Source organism: Apis mellifera, linkage group LG9 (genome assembly GCF_003254395.2).
Source record: "Apis mellifera strain DH4 linkage group LG9, Amel_HAv3.1, whole genome shotgun sequence".
NCBI classification, from domain to species: domain Eukaryota; kingdom Metazoa; phylum Arthropoda; class Insecta; order Hymenoptera; family Apidae; genus Apis; species Apis mellifera.
The window spans coordinates 5187603-5213268 of record NC_037646.1 but is presented as its reverse complement, the minus strand read 5'-3'; the positions used below and the strand labels follow the sequence as shown (position 1 = coordinate 5213268).

General features: G+C 35.0%; 2 protein-coding genes and 1 long non-coding RNA gene across 13 annotated transcripts in view; 1 reads left to right on the top strand and 2 right to left on the bottom strand.

The window, feature by feature from the left end:
• The window catches only part of LOC411344 (fasciclin-1), a 295001-nt gene that overhangs the window by 89710 nt on the left and 179625 nt on the right, over window positions 1-25666 (top strand). The window lies entirely within an intron of this gene.
• On the bottom strand, window positions 817-5182 carry LOC113218978. 2 transcript variants are annotated; one of them, XR_003305291.1, is made up of 3 exons: window positions 3615-5182; window positions 1224-1944; window positions 817-1101 (listed from the first exon to the last, which is right to left on the bottom strand). It is a non-coding gene; the product is annotated as an uncharacterized LOC113218978 (long non-coding RNA). The 2 variants fall into 2 exon arrangements; XR_003305290.1 differs by lacking the exon at window positions 817-1101 and having other exon boundaries at window positions 1111-1944; window positions 3615-4021; window positions 4185-5182.
• Window positions 8950-21036, bottom strand: LOC102654579. 4 transcript variants are annotated; one of them, XR_003305285.1, is made up of 8 exons: window positions 20837-21036; window positions 19814-20542; window positions 18494-18723; window positions 16480-17622; window positions 12619-16006; window positions 11796-12489; window positions 11547-11693; window positions 8950-11438 (listed from the first exon to the last, which is right to left on the bottom strand). XR_003305285.1 is itself a non-coding variant. In XM_026442664.1 (4 exons), exons 2-4 carry the CDS (start codon window positions 19983-19985, stop codon window positions 17450-17452), a joined length of 699 nt encoding a protein of 232 aa, XP_026298449.1. In that variant the 5' UTR covers window positions 19986-20542; window positions 20837-21028; the 3' UTR covers window positions 16015-17449. The 4 variants fall into 4 exon arrangements, 1 of the variants encoding a protein (XP_026298449.1); XR_003305286.1 differs by having other exon boundaries at window positions 8950-11693; window positions 12619-15323; window positions 15385-16006; XR_003305284.1 differs by having other exon boundaries at window positions 8950-11693.

Sequence of the window (25666 nt, the reverse complement as noted above, 5' to 3'; positions counted from 1 at the left end):
TTCATTTTTATAGACGGAGAAAAATATGTAACATTCTCTTTTCCACAGCTTGTTAATTGCACAACACGATATGATTATAAGAAAAAGTATGGAGAAATATATATTTTTATTCTTTCAGGAATCGAAAGGAAGATGGCAATTCCTAAATTAGAAAATTTATAAATTTCGTCAAGCGAATTTCGCGATAGATCAGTCACGTTCGAAGGAAAGGAAAACTTTACCTTAATTTAATTTATCACCGGGGGAATTTCTCTCCTCGCTCGGTGTCCTTCCAAAAGGGGTCCTCCCTTCGCCACCCCTTTTTTTCGCCCTTTAGTCTTCTCCTCGCCTGTGTCAGTGCTACGTGATTGTGCCATAAAGCTCGACTCGAAAGGGGTAAAAGAATTTACGAAGGAGTTTTCACAGGCGTGACATCACGTTCACGAGGTGCACCCCTCAGACAGACGGGGACCTTGCGATTCACTCTCCTTTGGAAGTGGCCTAGACACCTTCGAGGCTTCGTAGTTAACTTGTTTCCGTCTATTCGATTTCTCTCTCTCTTTCTCGAAATGCACGAGTTGAAATTAGTATTAGTTTTTTTAATAAGTAGAAACGTGATTATTGTTTAATTATTTTTTCACTACGATATTTCTGTGTAGAGTAGAATGGGTGAGTTGATGGAACGATGAATGTATCGCGTGATCTGTCATATTGTTAGTTTTTAGAGAGGAAGATATAAAAATATAAAAAATTGTCAGCCTCGTATTATCTTCCTATATATGTATATATATATGGTTTTTGGTATTGAATAATATTTTTGATATCTTTTAAAAAATATCGGTTTTCGTAACATTAGTTTTTTTTTTTTTTGCAGAATGTGATTTATGTGGATTTATTTCATGTATTTTTAAAAAGAATATATTTTTGGATTTGACAAGTTGTCGTGTTTAAATACTCTCTGATGCACATTACAAAATAACACGTAATAAAAATATTGTTTCATGTGATAAAATTAAATCATTATGCATCACGTGTTGGTTGAGATTCACGAGGCTCATGGAAGAATTAATTTCGATCAATAATCTGATATTTCTTATTTCATTCATATCACGTTGCTTCCTCCTAAAAAAAAATTAAAAATTCTACGTTCAAATTGTAAGGTAAAATTTGTTCAAATACGAAAATCGACAATACCTATTATTTACCGAACGGGAAACAAAGGAAGAAACGATCCAAGCTCATACCTAGCCACTTTGAAAAATCGGCTCGATTTTTAAACAGCTTCGTTGCTCGCAGCAAACACGTAACGTCTGCGTTGCAGAGAGGAAGTCGCAATTGTCTCCGTAATCCATACCAACCACGCGGAACTTCGTCCTACAAATCTGTCTGTCTCTCTCCCTCCTCTCCCATCGATCCTTTTCTTTTCCACACTCTCTCTCTCTTCTTTCCCTCCTTTCCTAACCACCACCATCTCTGCAACGAGCCTCGTGAGCCGTGTCGCCAGAGGCTGCGCCAGCTAATTTCGGCAATCAGCACCATTGTGCGATGCTCGATGTCACTTAAATCTAAGCGATCTCTCTCTCTCTCTCTTTTGCATTGTCACCCACCCAACCCAACCCACTTTGCCCGCTCATCCTCGCGGTTCGTTCGTTTCACGACCGGTTGCATCCTCTCTCATCGATTCCCAATTATGCGCAACTGCCTGTAGATGGTAGTAGCGGTGATGGTGGTGGTGGCCAGGGCATACGTGGTGAATCGCGAGATATGATCGGAAACGGTGTGAGTTTGCAGATCTGTTTCCGGGAATGCTTGCCGATGATGAGATCGTGTTTACGCGCGGTTCGTTCGTTTCGGTTTTTAGATTTCGTGGTTATTTTTGGGCAAAGATCGGTCGTTGGAATATATGGTCGTGATAGGGGAATTGTGTGAACTCGTTAGTGACGCCATCTAGCTGACGATTCCCGCCTGAAACGTTAACAGAGTCGAGGTTAGAAAATGTAATGGGAGATAATTGCTGTTAGTTTTTTAAATTAGAAGAATTGTCACGATATGAATTTATTAGCGCGATATTCTTTTCAAAGAATGATGCAATAATTATTAAAATCGTCCATTGTTAAACTACGAAAATTTAATATTATAATTAGAAGTTAACAAGAGTTACTTCGATGATTCAAAATATAATAATAATCGGGAATAATTGTCATGAGATTATGCGAGAAGCGAATCTATTGTAATAGCTACGAACAAATGTTATTCGAGTATTTTAATGTAACTTTGTTGGAAAAATTTTTAATTATTTTTTTATCAACTAATTAATGCCCAACTTTGGTACACACGCTTACGAAAAGCGAAAGGATTTTATTATTCGCGATAGAAATTGCAATATTGCTTGTTCTTTTTTTTTTTTTTTTTTGACTCGACAGCAGTCAAAATTAAGGATAGAATCGAAATAATTTGTTTCCACGGTTCGTTTAATTAACGAGCCGCCCCTGAAAAATCGACGCGATTTACAAAAGCCAACTACCCCAATCCCGAATCCGGGCAACGTAATTGTCACGGTAGGTTAACCTTTACCCCGATTACGTTTCAGCCGAGGCGACAATCCGTATGCACAAACCGCCCCTACTTTATAATACGCTTAATCGGTTGCAATTTTAATCGTACAATGCGGTTAACCACGTACTCGTGGTTATCACCCCGGGCAGACGCAACGCGTCAAAATATGCGAAATAATCATTGTGCCTATAACCTAAACATTTTATCTGGTTTAACGAGAGCGTGGCCGGCCCTGGCTGGTATTTAATGATAAGATAAACAGCAGAAAATTAGCATTCCGAATATTCCGCCGAATATTATGCATATCTGATAATGTTTAAGCTAAATATTTGTATGCGTTCCGTTGTGTGTGGATGTATATATATACTTTTAGAAACGTTTGCATTGTAGAGTGATCTTCCAATCTACGGATGTAAATGGGTTAACCAGTATTACGTGCGAACGTTTTATTTTAATAAGTTATTAGATTGCAGATTATTCGAATTTGATTAGATTCATTTTGATTAAAAGTGAGATCGAAATCATCTTATAGAATTTGTTATTTCTTTTTTTTTTTTATTCAAAATGTCTCTTATGTAATGTCGAGAATAAAATAGTAATAATAATACAAATAACGAGATAAAATGCTCAAAAGAAAGGGAGCAAGTATAGAAAGAAGATTACGAGATTCGTTGTTCGTTTAATAGATGGAGGAGCCGGAATTTAGTGTATAAAAGTTGTGCAACTTGTTGTTCTTTAAAGACTCTAACAATATGAAAAAAAAAACAGATATTATAAAACAAAATTTATAACGAAAAATTCGATGAAACACATTTAAACATTCAAAACTTCTAATAATAAAATATCCAAAGTAAATAAAAAAATTACACCAACTTTTTTTCGATTACTATATCCAATAATCAATAATAATATCTGTCAAACTTGGTCGCTTAAAGTTTTCAAATGAAATTCGAAGTGGACTTTGGAAAACAAAAGGATTGTTGGAAAAGAATATTCGAACCTAGTTTCTCGTTCTTTTTACTTTTCCACTTCACCCGTAGTTCGAGGAAGAAAGTGAACGATATGTTTGACATACGTACATCCTGGTGATTGTCCTCGACCAACTCTGCCAGTGGAACAGTCTCGCATCGTTGCTAGCACGTGTGCCCTGATTCCCAGCTGTTGGCCGATGGAAAAAAAAAAAAAATACGAAAAAGAACCTAAAAAAAGAAAGAAAGATAGAAAGAAAGAAAGAAAAAAGAAAACCAGACCCGATAAAAATATTCTCGAATCCTGACCGGACGTTGGAGAGGGGTTTATTCGCAGACTTTTCGTCTCGACGTGGACGCACACAAAGCCAAGGGTGAATACATTTCGAGACGATCCCAAGATGTCACACGAGGGCATAATTTAAAAAGTGTTCTGGCTTAGAAATATTTCCAAGTTTTCGAGGAAGAGAGGAAAATTGGTTTAATCTCGATCAAACGTTGCTTTGTTTCTCTGTGCTCTGGAAATTAGAACAAATATGGAAAATTATTTGGGTTTTATCATTTCTATTTTTCAATAAAAATTTGAAGAGAAGTTTGAGCGAATATAAAATGGAAGATATTATTGATTATTTTAACACATTAGAAAGAGCGATGTTTCTTTTAAATATACGCGATACTTACATATTGTTCGATTAAAATGTAAAATCCTTTATTACATCTTTCCTTCTTATTTTTTGATCCCTCCAAGAGAAAATGTGTGTAGCGAGCCTTTCATTAGCAAGGAAGCCATAAATTCTTGATGTGCAAATTGGCTCAGGTGCAAGTACATTCTCGCCAGTATAGTGTAAAACTCGATACATAGCCAGCTACATATATATATATATATATATTTTCTCATCTTCTATGGTTATTTCTTCTTCGTGTTCAAATTCTTTCCTTCTAAATTTTTGAACGATAAAAAATTCTGCGATATTCTTGATATCTATCCGGGATACGGAATTTCCTTGTTGACAATTTTAATTTTACAAACAAATAAAATATTATAATTAATCAAATCTTTTTAGAAAAAAGATATCGATGGAATATTTATTCGAGCGGAGATTAAACATTTTCCGTGGAACAAATATACAGAAACCAAATGTTTTTCATCACCTCGAATAATAAATAAATAGAGCTGGAAATAATCTCATCGTAAATTAATGATATGCAATCTGTAATGCATATTCGTATAATTATTTATTTATTTATGGATGTTTGTTATTTATTTATGAATATTCGTTTATCTCTGGTCTCAATATAATCACACGCATCATTTATATCGGATTTGTATAAATCTATCAATTGTATAAAGAGATATATGCTAAAAAAGGAAAATTCGTCGAAGATTTCTCCCCAGTGTTTTGAAGGAAGGAACGTTTTGACGGAATCGAATCTCACCTCATATGGTTGCAGCTTCGACTACGGACCAAGTGGAAACTAGTTAAAGTTTCAAACAACCCCCATGGAAAGCTCGATGGATCGCTATTAACAAGCTGGACCGTGGGGACAAAGTTGGTCGCTTCAGCGTCTCCGAAACCTATGGCACGTTCCTGACATTCTGCTACCACGAGACATTACTGTCTAACTCTTATCTCCTTGCTTTCCTCGTATTGCTTCTCCTTAATACCGTACAAATCTTTCTTTCCCTGAAATTTCAAATTTCTAGTAAGTAATAATATAAAAAAATATGTGATTAAGTTTTAAAATTGTATAAGTTAAATAATACAACAATTTTACTTACAAATGTGAATTTTAAAGATCTTTGCAATCTTAATTTAATTCTTCTTTCAGATTTGAAAAATTGTATATATTTTTCACAAAGGATTTTCTTCACAATTTATTCTGTATTATATTCTTATAGTTCGACTTATCTATTTTAAATTTTTCAATGTTTTACTTTAGAAATTCTGAAAAAACTCTTCCAAAGAGAATAATAAAGAATTGTTTATTAATAATATTACTATCAGTGCAGAATAGAGATTCGGAGAAGATTATGATAAAAAGCTATAGTTTTTTTTTGAATGAACCATTTGCTTCAAAGCGAGCTTACAAATAACAGCCTTGCTTCTTTCATAGCTTTTTTTATTCGATCGATCCATCTTCCTGATCGAGTGCCCGGCTCTACTAATCTTTTCGTATCACCTGTTTCCGTTCGAAAAAAAAGAAAAAAAGAAAAGAAAAACGCATAGAAACTTCAATGGGATGAAGGTAAACGAAGCAAGCTTGTCTTCAGACAGTACTGAATTTTAAAGAGATGAGATATCGATTAACAGATTAACACTTCCATTAAACTAAGTATATACAATTTCTTCTCGTCCCTTTCTTCTAAACTTCTCGCTTCGAATATTTTCATAAATTTTTTAACAAAATTGGAAATACCCTACCCTTCAAGAATTTAAGAAATTTATCGGAACAACAATTCTTCCCTAACTTTTTTCTCGAATTAAACAAATTAATCTCTCGACTTACCAGTTTCTCAAAACTTTTTAAAATTTTACTTGAAGAAATACACGAATTTCAGTCTCAATTTTAATCATCGAACGATCTATCTAAGATATTTACGAAAAATCTTCAGAGAAATATGCTCGATCAAATAAATTTTTAAATAATTTTTCGAAAAGGGAGCGAACTTTCGCCCGTGTCAAAAGTTTTTACCTTTCTTAGGTTGAAAAACCTAAGCGTGGAAAACCGAGGGTTTTCTCACATCCCCGTTCAACCACGAAGGGAGCATTTGCGCGTAAATCTGTCGAGGCAGCGTAGCGCGTCAACACTCGCTCCATCGTAGCCTTAAACTTGCCCTCTATTCATAGCCCGTGTCCCCACCCACGCGGCAATAATGCACGCGATGAATGCACATCCGCAGCCGGGTGCAGCAACGCATGCAAGCATCCCGCCACGCGTTTCTAACGCGTGCAACGTTGCGGATGATGTTACAACCGGCTCGATCATCGCTCGATTGACCCATTGACTCGTAAGCGCGTTCGCTTAAAAGGAAGAAGCGTGGCGGAGTTGTCGATCGTTTGCCCCCTGTGCTCGTGAAAATCTTTTTTCCTTTTTTTTTCGTTCGATATCTGTGTACCAAATATTGGCCACGCGGCGTTGGAAATTTTTGGCATTTTTTTTTTTGACGGGGGTGATCGTGTAGATATCGATAGGATGAATGATGGTCGTTTTTTTTTATATCCGTTTTGAAATTCTTTTAATTCTCGTAGATGTTTATGGGTTTTATTCATTCGGGAAATTTTGCGGATTAATGGGTTAATTTTCGGATAGATATCTCTCCATCTTTAGGAATATATATGTGAGAATTGATGTTGGAAGGATGTATAAGAAATTGTTGGAGCAACATTGTAAGAAAATTTGGTAAAAGTTGCACACCTTGGAAATAAAATGCAATTTTCGAGCTTGAACCACCAGGAGTTCTCACTGGTGCAAAAATATTAATTGTGAAATACTTTGCCTGCAGATGTGCATATTCATAGTCAGCGAATTTCATCGTCGAAATACCTCCCGCGACGTATTCAAATTTTACTCAGCGGTTAACAGTTTTTGTTACTGCGTCCACTCTTTGCATAAGTTTTTCCAATTTTTCTTGATAGTCGCCAACAGTTACTCTGGATGAATAATAAATTTAATTAAAATTCCACTTTTAATACTTTCAACTATTAATTATTATAGACACAGCATTCTAATTTCTACTGTATATGTTTTGAAAATTCTGTTTGTCAAATTGTAAAAATTTTGTAATTTTTACTAAACGTACACTGGAAAGACTGCGAATACGCATAAAAATTCGCGGAACAGAAAACAGGATAAAAATTTCCAATAAATAGATAAAAGTAGAAACAAACGATGCGCACGTTATTAAATTGTCTTTGAATTTTTCGAACAACTCGATAAGCATTTCGTTCCCAAAACAAAGGATGGACAGGCAAGTGAAGTTGAAGTTCAAAAATAGACGTCGCAAGCGAAAAAGACAAGGAAGAAGCACGAACGAAATATAAAAAGAGAACTGAAGAAACGTTACGAAACGTCCATAAACTATTTCATCCTAAGAAAAACATCTTCTATTAATCTCATTAAATCCTTTCATCAAGAACGAAGTATATCTCTCGAAGAACAAAAGAAAAAGACTCTTTGACTCGCGTCCGAAAAAAATAAATCATATTTCCCTCGCCAAATAAACATTATTCCTCTCACCAACGCGTCGTCGCCTCCTCCACGTATATCAAATAAATCGTACATCCTGGAAAAAAAGAAAGTTTAACGCAGAAGAATTTGCTCGATAAAATAAATTACATTCACAAAGAAAGAGAAGAATAAGAAGAATAATTAAATCTCACCCGGCGATAAATCCACCTCGCGAGACGTTAAATAATCCATTCCACGGTTTTTAAAAAATGTTATTATTGCCCGTGTTACGCTCCTTCCTATACCGCGTAATTAAATGGCGTAGCAAAGCGTTGGCGGCGGGTCGACGCCGACCCCCCAACCCGTAGACGCCGCCCGTTCATGTATACGAGAGTATTTAGCGGCGGCGCTACGTCGTCCTTCCTCTACGTGGTTAGCATGTGCACAGGGCCAGCCTATTAATATGCTCGACATAACGCGGCCGGCTCTGTAAACTCCTGCCAAAGAAGGAAATTGAATGCGAAGCTGGTGAGGAGAGACGAGACGACTCCTCCTCCTCCTCCTCTTCCTCCTCCTCCTCCTTCTTCTCGAGCGCATCCTGCGCGCATTGTGAAATCCCGCTGGGATTTTCTCCCCCTCGCTTCGACGATCGCTACCAGGATTTTGTGAGCGAGTTGTAATTGCACGGTAAATCGAGCAGAACGATATGGTAATTGAGCACACTTTAGAATCTCTTCTGACGGGACTCGTAAGGAAAATGTAACGCTGCGGGTTCCATTAAATGGATATTTGTGTGTAATTGGAATATTTGTGTCCCTCTCTTTCGATTTTCGGATATATTATTTAATACAGATGTTCGAGAAATTGTGTTAAAATTGGAATATATTGGCACGTTTGGATGTAATTCTTTTTTAGTGTAATTCTGGGTTACACTTATAAAAGGTTTGATATTGATTATGTAATTTTAATGGGAGATGGATTATTAATTTTACTTCTTTATTGGTGAATTATTGTAAAACGTGATTTTATAATTCTTGTAGTTTTCAAACATATAAATAAAAATATCGAATATTAATTTAAAAATATATATTTAATTTTTAATTTCTTTCTCTGTTTCAGGTAAAGTTCAGTTGTATAAAGTAACAAACATTTGTAATGGAAATCTATTGAGTAAGTAATAGAAATAACATTGCAATATTTTTTGAAATACTTACACAAATCCAAATTATTCAAAAATTTGTTAACAAATTTATACTTTCCTCTTCCTTTTTCTATCATCAAATGATGGATTTACTTCGCATGGACAAAATCCATGAGGAAAATTTTCATTGTGGCTGCAACTTGGGGCTTCGTGTTTCGTACAATGTGTAAAACAGCTTTCTGTTTCGAGATATATTTGAGTTTCAGTTTGAGTTGTTCACGATTCTGGCCGAGTGTGTCCGAGGTCGCTACGTGAAATTTGCATTTCTTCTGAGGCACTTTTGCCAAAAGAATTCAAGATCAGCTGTATATTTGCGCGCGGCACCGATTTCACGGTACAGTTATAAATATTAACACGTCCCAACGCATTTTCACACTGGAGATACATGTTGGGAAGGAAAAAAGGAAGATTGTTTTTGAAAAGTGAATATATATATATCAAATTATTCCTTTCAATTTTTTCTTCTTTCATGACGCTTCTCTCCTTCGATTCCATCAACTTTAATCCCCTCTCCTTCTCCTCGTGTGACTTCGTTTGAATTTTTATTCCAAGGAATAGAGGAAAAACTTTAAAATGTTTTTCAAAATTTGATCAAATGTAAAAATAATATTTCAAAAAACTTATGAATCATTCTGAAGGAATCAGAATTAATATTTCATCGTTGAAAATGTAGAAAGTAATATTCTTGTATTTCATTTGATACTGAGAGATTGATAGCCCATTCTATTTAATTTCCTTTTTTTAAAAGATTGCACATACGTATCTTCTTAATAATCCAACAGAAGCAAAGCACCATCTGTTTGCTTGTAATTTTTATAAATTCTCTTCTGTTCATCCATAGTTTAATTATTAGAAATATCGAATTTATATTTTATTAATAATCCAACAGAAGCAAAGCACCATCTGTTTGCTTGTAATTTTTATAAATTCTCTTCTGTTCATCCATAGTTTAATTATTAGAAATATCGAATTTATATTTTATTAATAATCTAACAGAAGCAAAGCACCATCTGTTTGCTTGTAATTTTTATAAATTCTCTTCTGTTCATCCATAGTTTAATTATTAGAAATATCGAATTTATATTTTCTAAATATATATAATTTGCTTTGCAATACATTCTCTTTTTTGCTTTACATAATCGATTACATATTGCTATTAATTACAATATGCAATAGCAGTGAAGCATGAGCATAACCGATAGCTTCGAGATAAGTTGAGTCAGGGCTAAACAGAACAGCGTAGAAACGGCGGCTTGAAATTCGCAACGATAGTCACGCATATATGTATATATATATATAACATAACGTAGGATATCTGCATGAGTATCGGAATACCTGGCACGCCAAAAGCTACACAAGAGGGCTGTAAACGATCCATGTAAACGTTGCCAGTAGATGGAACTGATTGCTTCCTCGACAAGGCAAACACATATGAACGCGTAACGCGACACACAATATGTACCGCGCTGCCTCTGTCCCCCTAAAGAGTTTTACACTCGCGAATTAGGTTAGTGACGATGTATCGTCACTCACGTGTTTACAGGTGAAAATTGTTTTTTCGATCGATTGTTTGCGAAACGTTGCTATATCGAAAGAAATTTCGAGTAGATTGAAAAATCGATCGATTTGATTGGCGAATATGATAGTGGATATGATAGGAGATATGAATATTTGTTAGATTTTTAAATATAACGGAAAGAATTTAATTACTGAAAATGGTAGTTTCAGGTTGATTAATTTTAACAAAAAAGAAATTCTTTGTTTCAAACATTTTTTTTTTTAAAACAACTCCTTGTTATATTTCAATTATTTCCTTAAATTTAACATTCCATGAAATATGTTTCCACCTCGTAACTTGAAGAATTGTTTTCATCCCTTCAAAATAGATTTTGGGATTTGAAAGAAACACTTGTGAAATATTTTATTGGAAAGTATATCATACATAAATTTTATTAAAATCGGCCATACATAAATTGGATACATACTTGAAAATCTTTATTAGTGTTTTATCAAATTTTTCTAGCGGCCATATTTGATTTTACATCTTTATGCGTACGCACTGCCCTCTTCTTTATTTTAATCGAACTTCTTTCTCCCGATAATGTTTCAGTATTTGTTATATAACATCGATTGAATCATGTGTTTTCTTTCCAATGTTATAAATCACGAGGTAATTGTATTGAAACACGATTCTAATCGCAAATATTATTTGCCAAATTAATATTGAGCAATTGTTTGAATGCGAAAAGTAAATAGAATTTCAGAATACTTGCATGTGTGCAATATTGTCGATCTGAATGCTAGATTATATATGAATTGTTGTCCTCAATTTGCGCTGTTGTATAATGATTATTGACAGTGTGGTTGATTGTAACAATCGGTTTGTTAATGAAAGATTGTTAAATCCTATGATCTAATACCGGATACTGTTAGAAAATTAGAATATGAAAACTTAGAATGAAGGAAGGAATTATATTTGAACGTGAAAGTGGATGGAATTTTTTATGATGGTAATTTAGACGAATTTAGAAAAAATATAATTTCCTTTTGGCTTAATTGAATTCCTGAAAACAGATATGATTAATTTTAACAGGAAATAGACAGGAAATAGTAGTTATCGATACATTATATATATTTAACAGTTCTGGTTAAATTAATTTATAATGGCTTACGTGGTCCAGTTACAACTCTACTGATTTAAAATTTATTTGTGTGTATCCCATGATACCTCCATGATCTCGATCGAAAGGAAATAAATAACATTCAACAATGTTTATGACTCCTCTTCTTCCCTGAATGTTTCTTTATACATTCGATATCTGAAAATATTTTTAAAAATATGAATGTGACATTTTCATAAGATCTTTATAAACATAATAAAATGATTCGATACATCGAAATGGCAATAATTTATTTGTTACCTCTTGGAAAATTGTTTTCCAGTATTACAGCAAGAATGATATCTGCATATTCTATCTCGTTACGAAGGGATTTAATAGATGTATCTATATCCTTTCAGAAATAAGATTTCCTCGGTATAAAGATGCAATCGTTTTCCTTTGTGTTAACTTGGTATTTAATTGTTAGGATTAAATACCCTGTGACGTGTTATTCCATTCGTCGAAATATTCTGTAAATTTCTCGTTTGAGCATTCAATCTCGCAATGGGATTTACCCATTGAAATAAAGCACTTGTATGATGTATTGCTGGCTGAGTCGCTTTTGTTTGAAACGTTGGTGACACTCTAATGGATTATTCATCCAAGAATGTTATGAATCAACTAGATAAAAGATGAACGGTCGTAAAGATCATGATTGCATGACATCATTCTGCTTTCATTCGATTACGAAGTCGTCGTAAATCTATTTACAACGTATCCCTTCTCATTAAACAAAATTGATATTTTAAATATTTCGAAAATTCCTTTCGATATTTTTTAATAGAACAATATTCTATCAAAAAAAAAATCTTCAAATATTTTAAACATTTCACGAAATTGTCGCCCATTCTTTCCACATACTTTTCACTATCCCACGCCTCCTTCGCTTCCATCATCCCATCGCTTCTCGTTACCCTTTTGATCCCTCTGTCGCGTTCCCAACATCGCGAATATCCTAAAACGTATTCGAAAAGTAAACAAACCGTTTTGTCGTACTCCCGCTGCCGTTATTTCCGCCCGCGCACAGCCATTCACTTTGCAAGACAAATTCATCAAAGTCGAGGGAAGAATTTCTTACTCTCACCATTTCTCGTTCTTCTTCCGCTACCGTTCCTCCTAGCCTTGAAGCCAGACTTCTACTTAATAAACTCGTGTGCCTCTCCAGAGAGGCGGCTTCAACTTTAACCGTCTGGTTAATCGTTATGAAACTTTCGTCTGCGCGTCCGGGGATCGACTTCGTGACTCACTGGAGGAAATTGCAAAATATTCGAGTTAAATGATACCCTACGATACTTACGAACACTTGTACCGTCCGTAATTATTTTAAATGGAAATCAGATGTAGGATTATAATATTAATGATGAACAATTCCAGGATGAAACAATTCATAATATTTCCACTGGGAAATTTAGATTGTTCGTAAAATTTTATCCATTTAAATATTCGAAAAATAAACTAATTTTTCAAAGAAACATCATCCCTCCGTCCATCATCATTTCAACCCCTCAATGGACCGATCAATTGTCCATCGATAAAAAAATAAAAAAAAAAAAAAGGGAAAATACGTTATAATCGAAAAATCAAGTTTATCGACGTGCAAACAAGATCATCATTGTCGATAAATTTCCGGCATTAAACGGTTCGCGGTTGAACAGAACGATAAATTTCCCCGCTGTGGCACGCGATACTCCCGTCGAGCCAAAAACACAATGGAAAAAAACATAATGTACGGGCCTGATGGGAAAATTCGTAGGCAACAAAACAACGGGAGGGGGGGAGAGAATAACGATGCTCCTTTGTAGAGAGAAACGTTTTCTGTCTCCTTTCTTTTTCTTCTCCCCCCCTTTTTTCCTTTTCTCTCCGCGAAAAATCGCGCATGAAAAACGCCACGACAGATGGCGCGAGTCTCGTCGTATCGGTACGCCGCAGTTCGCAGCGTAGAAAGAAAGGGTTGTAAATAACATTGCACCCTTATAACGTTTTCTTTCGCTGGTTATTACAGGTTTTCGTCTCCCTTGACGCTTCGAATTACATTCTGCAAAACTGTGCGCGCTTTGTTTGTCCGCTTTGTCGATCGGTCTAAACCCTCTTTCGTCCTCGCGAGAAAAAGGGCACTTGAGAACTCGCGAGAGAAATCGATTTTGGTCGCGGCGTGGAGGCTGATTTGTGATTATTGTTGATTAGAAATTATCTGGAGACATTCTATTTTACTTTACGATCGAATGAGGATGGATGTGAAGATATATTGAAATTGAATCTTCCTTTTAATAATGTAATGCAATGAATATATTGTTTTTTTTCATTTGATCGTTAAGCAAGAAATTAAATATTTGAATTATGTAATGAAGGGATAAGGTACTTACTATTAATGATCGTTTTATTGTAGTATTAGTATAACATAATAGAAGCAATAGATTTTATCTGGTGAAATATTGTTCCTTGTATTTTATTCGTGACCAAGCTAACAAGATGTTTTATGGGGTGATAAATGATCTTGGGTTGTACACGGTGACCATTTAGAATGAAGAAAAAGAGAATAATCGTGTATCAGGGTTTTGGTTTCGATGACATTGCATTTTTTGTTCTTGATTCCTTTTTTCTTCCACTTCTGCAGAGTAATTGATACCAATTTATTTATATACGTAATAATTGGTATTATTTAAATTCTTCAACTTGAATGTTAATGAAAATTATCTTATTATAAAATAGGTGGTAGATTTGATGCATTATCGATTAAACTTTTATTCCTTGGTTGGTTCATCGTCGTCTTTATTTCTTGAGACTAAGTTAGAATAACGATATAATCCTGGAAAGTTGATCTCTTAAGAGCATAACGAACGAGGTAGGAGACTTCACCATTGAATTCGTACTTCAGCAATTCCCATAAGAATCTATGGTGAACTAGTAGAACGTTATCCTCTTGAGAAAGAACGACTTCGGATCCTCTAACGAATATCAAGTTGAAGTTTAAGTTCTATTCATACATAATAGATTATGCGAGAATATTTTCTTGCAAAAAGAAGAAGAAGAAGAAAGAAAAGGAAAATATTTTCTTAATCCTCTTTTTTGAAAATTTTCCTTTTCTTTACACACAAGAGTAAAAAATGAAGAAATTTAATCCTAATTAAATTTACTTAATCGAAGAAAATAAGCAATTTTCCTCGCCTAATTTGTTAGTGTTATCAAAATCTCTTAAAAATGTTATTACAAATTCGTAGAAATGATTATAATATCTGATGATGTTGTAGAAAGTACTTACAAACTTGTAGTAATTATAATTACCCGTGTTATCCAACGAGTGCTTAACGCTGGGTGATTACAGTCACCTGTATACACGAGTGCTTAGAGCAAGATGACTGATGGCATCCGTAGTACATACACAATGAGTGCTCAGCGCTGTGGATGATTATAGTCAACAGCAAATTTTGCAACACACCAGTGGAAAATTATAAATTGAAATGTTTTTCACCATTTTCAGCATAATATAATCATCTCTCCTACAACTTTGAATATTTAACACCACGCTTCACTTGTAATTATTTATGGGCCATGCAATGGTACACAGATAATTATAATCAACACTGTATCACTGAGTATTAAAGTTCCAATAATTACAATTACTTATAACGTTCAATGGTATAATAACTTATATCAATCAATTTGGATAATTACAAATGGAGATCTCCCTTTATATGGAGATTTAAAGCTTTTTGGATTCATGGTAATATAATGACAATATAACCAATATCCAATATATCGATCGATATATCACCTCACCAGTTCTATTAACTACAATTGGAAACAGAACGGTTAAAAGAGAAGGGATATTTTTCAAATTCGTTACCAATACCTTTCAACTGTTCATCGATCTCTATATTCAATGTCGAACGTTCGGTTGACAAAGGTGGGTAAAAATTGCGCTTTGATGAATGCCCGGGAGGGTTTTTCTACCTTTCAACCGCAAGCACCGCCCGATTCGTCGCCAGTCAGATCGACGAGTACAATAGAGAGTGTCCCGGTTTCTAGTCCGAAAAAATTACACGGCGATTCTCAGTTTCACTTAATCCCGGTGTGGTGGCGACACCGTCAATTTTCTCTCAACCACCCTTAAGCTTGTTCCACGGCACGATCAGCCAGAGGTTTCCAATGTTCCATTATAGGGACGGCCTACCAGATGTCACTGGATATCCAGAGCAGTGACACACCGTGACCAAAGTCGTTAATGTGTGAAATACATCTGGCAGGGAAGACCTCCCTTCTCGCCCTCCCTTCCTCTCGGAGTCAGCTCTTACTTTTCCACGCTCCATTGTGCTCGCTTGTACTTTACTCCTCTTTTATTTGTCGTTTTGACGGCCACGTTTACCCGCGTGGATAATAATTGACTGCCTAGGCACGTATTTCTTTGCTCGCCTCGGTCTATGCAGGCTGGGAAAGAGGATGTTGTTTTTCCTGAATCGATGATCAGGATGACCCTAGAAATAACATTTGTTATTCCACGAATTATTAGTTGCGAATTACTCGTTGCGAATTTAAATTTATTATATGTATATTTGAAAATTTTATACATTATTAAAAGTGTACAAAATTAATTTAAAAAAATCTCTTATCCCAATCATTTATCCTAATATTAATTCTTCCTTAATCCGTTCAATTACATATCATTATAAGCTTAAAGTTTATTAATCTCCAGTTCAAAATTCTCCATGAAACTTCAACTACGTTATAATATATTCCGTTGTACTATCTACTCATTCACCTTAATATTAATCTTCCAATCTACTCTATTACTACGTCCATCGTGAAAAGCTTAAAGTTCATTAAACTATCCGCTTTAAAATATCTCCATAAAATTACAACTACATATATATACACACTTGTTAATCTTACAACATCCGTTCAATTACATATCCATCATCGAAAGTTTAAAAACTCAATTTCAAAATACCTCTACAAAACTTCAAACCGACACGATACTCTTGTACATCTCTGTATCTGTTATTGGATCTCGTCCATCCAATCGTCTCGATCCCGGATAAGATTTGGATCGAGAAAGGAAGAGGTTCCCTCACAGGGAGCTTTTATACTTCCTTTGAGTTAACAATTATTCGAGCATGAAAATCCGGATTGTGCCCAAAATGGTCCTTCTTCTTTTTTTTTTCACTGGAGTCGCGTGCCACCCCCGACCAACGGTCGCTCAGATGAATGGGGAAAGACAAGAAGATAGATAGGAGAGCAATCTCTTTCATCAGATCCTCCTTTGCCTGCCTCTCCTCTTTTAGGAGGCGGCCATGTCCACCAGGCTATTTCACAATAGGAATCACGAGACCCGGATGGGAATATACGGTTCATTAGTTGTTCCAACGTTCGAGAGACCGTCTTCCACTCGTCCCTTCCCGTCCTCTTCCCATCCTTTCATGCCTCTTTATCTTTTACAACCGAGGATTCCTTTCTATTAAATAGCTCTCCGCTTCTGTTCCCGCTCATTGGCTGATTAACTCGCTCTGGCGGACGTAATCTTGGTAACTGGGAATCGTTGCCGTTACTGCGACACTTACTCTCCCTTCCTAACCTCAATTACACGGTTTCTGCCTTCTAGACAATGCGCATCCTAGATGATATCTTGGATAAATTTTTTTTATAATGGAATCGAATTCTCTCTACCTTCTTTTTTATTCCTTCTTGTTATAGCGTCATCAGGAATTATTGTGGAATCGGAAAAACGAAGATAATGTTAATGTTTTACACGATTTCTTTGCACATTCAGTGATAAAACTTGGAAAGAATTGGCATTGTAGATTAATACGGTTAATAAATTTTCTCTGTAATAACAAATGTGATTATTACAAGTTAATTATAAAATTCGTGATATCTCTTTTTCTGTCCGTTGAAAGATATTGATATTATTTTAAATAACATTAATAAATCGTGTTACATTTTCGAATAAGTTTATCTTCGTTGATACGAAATGATACATTTCCCCCGCTGCGTGAGTCACAATTGATAAGGATTAATAGCACACTCTCCTTTGTACACGGGCACATAGATCTTGCGCCTTTCTGCTTAAGTTTAAGCTCGGCCTGTAACTTTTCTGCAAGATAAATCAACGTTAACCTGATTTATAACGATAGTCGAATGTTTCGAGCCACCCTTCCGTTACTATCGATTCCCCTTCCTCTCTCCACTTTCCATCTTCCTCTGTCTAACGTAATACATTCGAAACTGTATATGCAAAAATTTTAATTCTCATCCCGTGTTGTTTAAAATATGAAAATTTTATTCCACTCGTAGAAATGATTTGAATCAATCTTGTAGAAAATTAACCTAAAAATTAATAAAAAATATAACAAAATTGAATCTTCGAATTGTAATGAATTCCTCTTTTTGAATTTTTATAATTATAAGTGAACAAAATAATATACACTATTTCAATTATTATATATTGATAATAATATAAATTAAAAAACACGAGAAACGAATCTAATACAATATTTTCTTCCCACCCTTCTATACACCAATATTATTCACAAACCACGAGAACTTTTCGCGGGGAATCTACCATATTTTCGATAAATCCAAAAACCAAAAATGAAAAAACAAAAAAAAAAAAACGATTCGTCGACCAAAAAAAAAAATATATATACACACGATCACGAAACGAAACAAAATCGAATAAAACGACGAAAAAATAAACGGTTTCAAGTCACGTGGAATCCGCCCGATGCCTCGACGATATTTCAACCGAATAAATCCAGACTCTCATATCCAGAGGTGGCGATGGCGGTGGTTTCGCGCTCCTAAATTTCCTTAACGCCGCGCCCGTATATTATTCGATCCCCGAAGACGACTCCGTGGAACTTTTGTGCCTCGCCCCGTCGAAAATACCCCCGCGAGAGGGGAGGAAGAAAAGAAGGAGGAGGAGGGTGGATAATTCGAAAGGGGTAACCCGTAAAGGCGCATACCCGAATATCCCCTTTGCGGGATCGTGTCCTCTGCCTCTTTGTAACCGGCGTTTCCACCGGTCCAATCGTGGAAAAGAGAGATATTGAATCGATAAAATCCTCCTCCGCCGGGTTTTACAGCACCGATCCTTTTCCGAGACAATTTACGACTTCCGCTTTTTCCGCTATCCGTCCTCCGCGCCGATTTCGTCTGCACCCACGTCTCCTTTATTAAATCCATTCCCTGGAACCTGGAGGGGAGGGAGGGAATGATCGTGTACACCGAGTGTGGAAACGAGGTTACGCTGTGTTTCGCCACGAGGTGAAACCCGTTTCTATGTTGATTGGTGGTGGTATTGGCTTGGATATCTTTCTCTTTATATATATATATGTAACAAAACAGAATGTGGAATTTTCTTAGGGTGGAATCGGGAGACGTTATTCGAAGATATAAGGTAAAGGAGAGTGGGGGGATGTTAAGGAGATTTCTTTTGTTGCTTCGAAAGGTAAGAAGAGGAGGATCGAGAAAATAAATAATATTGGATCGAATAATCCTTTGTGTATATAAAGATAAGCTTATGATATCTTTGATATAATTCTTTTAATTGTTGGATGAATTTTAATTTGGAAGTTGAAATTTGTGCGAGCTATTGTGCGAGTTTTTGAAGAGATTTATACGAGTAATATGTAATTGTAGTTGATACATGTTGAACGATGATATCAAAAGTTGTTTTAGAAAGATGTTTTAAGGAGGATTTGAGTTTCTTTTTTTTTTTTCTAAACTAATTACCTTGATATGATATACGAACGGTTCTCATTGTTCCTCGACCAAAAAAGAGGGGAATATCTTTTATCCTGTTATAACATAAACTTCATATCACGATGAACCAAACTCGTAGAAACGTGTACTATCTCTGCTGGCGTTTTTCAGCGGTGCAGTGAATTTTGCTTACATAACTCGATCTTAACATATGATAGTGCACGAGAAAGAATGTATGCTTGACGGTAATTAGAACGGAGCATTAAAATTTTAACCGATAAAAATATTCCCCTCGTAAAATGTATTTATACGCTCGAATGAAAAATCTTTTCTCAAAGACAAGCATTCCCTTTTTTAAAAAAAAGAAAAACTTGTACGATCTTAATAAAAGAAATTGAAAAAAGAAACCAATTTTTCACGTTTTTCACGACTTCCAAAATATTTACAATTCACCTGCCTACTAACCAATCTCCCGTATAAAATAATTATCCCAAAAACTCGCTTTCTCTTCCACCAAAAAATCCAAAAACTTTACCGCGCAACGCATCGACAACCATATATTACAAATTGAAAATGCTCACCACAGTCGAAGCGACGAGTTGTCGCCCTCGTATATTCCCACGGGAAGAAGAACGGGGGGAAACGAAGGGCTGGCGAATAGGATATGCACGTTGTCGCGTTGAATTGGCCGACGACTACTCGAATCTTCTTAGGAATGTTCGGGGGGCGGGCGATGCGTCTTGAACGAGGCATTCGCGTGGTTGTCCCTCGTACAACCAGGGCTATTACAGTCTACGCCCACTTCAATTAGATTTCCACACCGCTATCGTTCCCGTATCAACGTTGTCTTCTCCTTTGGAGAAGCGGAGGGTCGAGGGGTGTAATCGACCTTACGACCGGCCATTTCCGTCCCCAGTTAACGTGAATACGGAATAACAGGGGCCTCTGTCCTCGCTCCGACTCTCTGATAATCTTGGTTAAATATTGCTATACGTGTTCGAGACGAGATTGAAAAGGCATGCAACCAGTTGAGGCCAGTTGAGATTTCATCTAGATTTCAGTTGTTGCGCAATTAGGTTGTTATTAAGACATCGAGAGATTGGAATTAATGGAGGGGGGAATGTTTGAGAATTTTTTCTTCTTCTTTCTTTCTTTCGAGGATAAGGAAATGTGATCGAGTTTTTTCGAAGCAATTCGTGTTGGAAGAAATCGTTGAGGGAAATGTATTTAATTGGATAAATAATTAAGGAAATTCGAATTCAGCTTTTCCTCAAGTTATTTCTTGGCCTCTTCGTGTAGATGAAATTGTCCTGAAATTATAAAATGTATTTTGGGATGACGTATTAATACGATAACTTGATTAGTGAATTAATAAAAATAAAAATTGTACAATATTTATATAAATATGTTATATAAATAACTGTATAAATAATAAAAAAGTATAATAAATAATATTTATATGTTGCATCTCGATTGATACTCGTTTTTCCATAATGCACTCTTAAATAATTTTTACAATAATTAATCGATTTATAATTATTTACTCGAAACTAATTAAAATAATTAATTTATTATTTATAACAAATTATATAATTAATACATACCAATCAGTATAATATTCTTGCGAGGAGCGTCGAGCAACGCGTCCGTTCTGTTCCGTGTCTCGAAAACGACTCTGTTAAATCGATATTTTGATAACAATGATAAACCGTTTGTTTTCGTTTCTTGTGTCGCGTCGACGCTCGACATATTATATCGTATTTATCGACACGAGAGAATAAATCTATTATTAATAAGATTTTAAATACGCGTTAAATACAAATTATTTATTATATAATATTAATTATAATATTAATTATATTACTTTACGATTACAATAATTACAATTGTTTATTGTAAAAAGATTGTTAAATGCAAAATACGTTTAAATATTACTTATTTCTACAATTAAAATTCGTAGAAATAATTTGCAAGAATTTTTTTATATTCTTTTTTTTTAAATTTTACGATCCATTAATCCGTTGAATCTTCTTGGTTAATATCGAAACGCTCACTGGAAAATATAATCGTGCGCTATAATGGATGAAAGTGAGAAAACCCCGGCTTAATAATATTGCACTTCTCTCCCCTGTTTACGTATAAACATGGATTACTTGTAACTTCGTACTATAATAATAAAGTTATTCGGTAAAGTTGCGACTCGTAATGATGATGATGCACTTAACAAAGATGTAAATCTCTGTGGAATATCAACTATCTTCGCTTCCCCATAATAACATTTTATGCAATGTACGCGAGAAATTAAATATATTTCATATTATCGTGAAAAATAATAATTCCATACAATCATGTTAAATTATTCTAATTAATTCCTTTTTTTAAATACTTTAAGCAATTAATTACCTAATAATATCATATAATTATTTTACACTTTGTTTAATTTAATAATTAATAGATACTTAACTTTATATTCAACGAAAAATGAATTACTTACTTCATCAATTACCTCTTCATTTTATAACACATTTAATAAAGTATACCTAGCATTTCTAAATTAAAATCTTTCCAATTTTCAAAGCATTTCACCAACGCATCACACTAATATCCAATAATATGAATACAAAGAAATTATGGAATCGCTATTTCCACCTATTCCAAACGAAAATTTCCAAATTTCCTCACTATTTCACGCCAAAAATCAATCAATCGGTCATTTCTCCGTCGTCTCATGAGACAAATTATGCATAAAGCATCCACGAGGAAACGTTTAGCCACGTCTTTCGAATCTCTCTCTTGGTTCCGCTCGATGTTCGGTGCTATGAATTCCACTTTGAACGTCAGGCTTTGCACGCGGCGAACCCGTAATGTAATTGGAAGTTCACCAGTCTCCGCGACACACACACACGCTCCTCTCCTGCCCACCACCCCCATCGCTGTCTATCCCTTTCGCAGGAGGAGGGGAGGGTGTAGCAATTTCGTTTAATGCTCGCATACGCGCGGTCTTTCCGCGCGGAAACCCGAATCGCCATGAAAGAATCACGGAATTTATAGCCGCACTTGCACGAGGCTGCATACATATCGTCGTTTCGAGGTCGTCTCGAACGGCGGACGAAAAAAAAAGAAGAAGAGAAAAGAAAAAAAGGATTGTGGAAGAAGAGAGCATTAGGCGGTCGGTTGATCCGGAGATTATTGCGTGCATTGGATCTCGAAGAGTTATTTTTGCACGATTTTTTCCACGTTGACGAAACGCGAGTCTTATTCTTGTTGGTCAAAATCCTTTGGTTTTTCATCCCTAAGTGTCTTGGATTTTTTTTTTTTTTTGAAAATATTTATTGTAAGAGGATTAATAAATTAGTCAGATTAGATTAGTAATATTTTACAATAAAATTGTATAATAAAATAACGTAAAATATAATTGTTCCAAGATACATTTAAAATCTTGAGACATAAATTGGAACAATCGAGGAATCTATAATCGTGTACAATATCTCTATTTTTCTGTAACAAAGCACATTACAATTTATGCAATTCTGAAAGAGATTCCAAATCTTTATGTCCTCAGCTTTTCATCAATTCGTCAATCAATTTCATCAAGTGTAAATTTCCACGGTTGACCGGTTTTATGATCTCGTTATATCGAGGAGGTTACTATCCGTGTTGAATGAACCATTAAAAAGCAAAGTCGCAATTTATCCAACCTCGTCATCTCCTAAAAGTTGAGGAGTGGTCTGATATTTATGAACTGACTTTTAAACAGTATAGAAATCCATTTATTCAAAATTTCGGCAAGAGAAGTAGTTTGAATAATTACTTCGTTCGTATATTTTTTATTTGAACAATTAGACGTATATTTGTACAATTGATTAATAATAAAATGGAATTCTTCAATGAGATATGTATAAAAATATTATTGAATAATAAGAATTTCAAAATTCTAATAAAAAATTGTCTTGAATACCAAGCTACAATCACGATACATTTCATTATAAAAAAAGATATCAAATGTGTGTTTACCAATTGATATTTCATTATCATAAAGTTGCTTACAATATATACATATAAATTATGCTCAAGTATACAAGCGGTCTTAATGGCAAGCAGCCATAAATTCCAGGAAGAACTATGCACTAACTGAAACAACAAACCATCATCTTGAGAGACTCGGAAAAGCGCAGAGTTGCGCATTTGGCGAAGAGTTAAATGGCATTTCACAGTAAATCTTCTTAGAAGAGAAATTGTTTCGGAAAGTTTAACATACTCTTTGACGACGAATCCACGAGTTGAAAGTATTAACTTCCCTAAAAATAAATAAGATTAATTCCAATAAAAGATGCTTGCATGCTCTATATATACATTTATGACCGATGATTCCAAATCGAATGATAATTCAAGCTGGATGGACAATTTAGTTTATCATTAGGCTACGTGATTGGATGAATTATACTCGGCCACGAGCCGGTCCGGGTATATAAGGTCGCCAATGCACAAACGCCAGAACGTGCCTTCATTAGCTTCGACATAACGTAACTCTGGGCCACGCCAAAGGGCATTAGCTCAGGACGTGATGGAACAGGATATTGATAAATGCGCAAGAGAATACGCAATATGTGTACGTATCAACCAGTGAAGGTATACTTGTTGTTCATTTTATTCACATTTGTTTTGAAAAAGTGCAACAAATATGATAAATACTTTACACGATTTTATCTCTTAAATACATGGTTTTTATCTCGATACAACTTCTGGTTCTCGACATATCTTTGAGTAAAGAAAAAATAATCTTTAATCATTTATCTCAAATCCGATTAAATCCTATTAAAATTAAGAAAAATTTAAACCGCTATAACTCGGAAGATAATGCTTTTAGACCAATGGATAAAAGACCGTTAGAAGCGTGGAAGTTTTCCCTTTAAAACGCTTTTTTATTTATTCCGATACAACTTCCGGTTTCCGAGTTATCTTCGTGTAAAGAGAAGGTAATTTACAGCGGTTTACCTTAACCTCGATTAAATCCTATTAAAATTAGAAAAACTTTGAACCGCTATAACTCCGAAGATATTCACTTCCGGTCGATGAATGAACGATCGTTAGAAGCGTGGAACTTTACTCTTTCGAATGCTTTTTCATTTGTCCCGATACGACTTCCGGTTCCCGAGATATCGTCGTGTAAAGCGAAGGGTAATTTTCGATCGTTTACCATCTCCGTCCTTGTCGCTTACTCGGATCTCTCGCTCGCACCTCGCCTCACTGACCTATCCCAAAGTCCAGACAAGCGACAGACGCGATTCCTGGAAAACGCATTTCGGGAAAAAATATATAGGTCACTAGATGGCGCCACCATCCAGTATCTATGCATTACTTTAAACACTATGAATAATTTAAATCTTTATATCTCGGCAACCGATTGAGATATCGAGATAATTCAAAAAGCGACTTCAACGGCATGCTTTTCTCTACTTTCTGACTGAATTTTGACGACAAAATTTTCATTTTTATGCTTATTCACACGAAGATTAAAATTTCATTTGTGACTTTTCACGAATGCATTGATGCGTTATCGTGATGCAAAGCATTTAATGATATAATTTGATACATTTTACGTATATTATAATATATTCTCTTTACATTAGTCGAATATTATTATCGAATCTAATTAAACATTATTATCATATAAAGAATAATTTTATAAAGAATAATTCTGCGGCCTAAATGCAACAAGGATAAAAATTAACGGGATAATACATTTATAACTTGTAATTGGGATCGACAAAACGAAAACGACACAAACGATCTCCATGCTTATTACCGGAAATACGTACAGAATCGATCGACATTCACTCTCGTCAGACACGTGTTCAACATCATTAGCCCAGCGACAAGCGACGACATTAATTACACGGAGATCGAGTAAAGTAGGTGGAAGCAGCCGGTGTATCGGGTGTAACGCAGAGGCACTCCCCCCTGTTATCGACTCGTTCGAAGCCGAAAGGATGGCTTGTGCTCTGATTGGCATATCAACACTTTCCATTATCGTACACGTCCGCTTTCACGACCATCTTCGAGGATGAAATCGAATTAATATTCTTTGAAAATGTGCTAAGACTTAATCAAGTTCAATGTAATAATAGAACGTCTTCGGGGTTAAAATGAATAAGAAAAATGAAAATAAAAAGATACATTGTTCGTAAATTAGAATTAATTATAAGATATAATCGGTATTTTTTTTTGAAACAAAGAAGATTCGATGATTCGTGTAAAGAAAGATAAATATATATATATATATATTCTTCGCATGGATTATAAGATTGACAAAAAAAGAAAAGTTTTTAAAGAAAAATATGATTCAGATTATTCAAAAGTATATAAATATTTTCTTATCTTTACCATAAATTAAAATTATTTAAATTAGAGATGGAAAGATTTGTAGTTTTCAT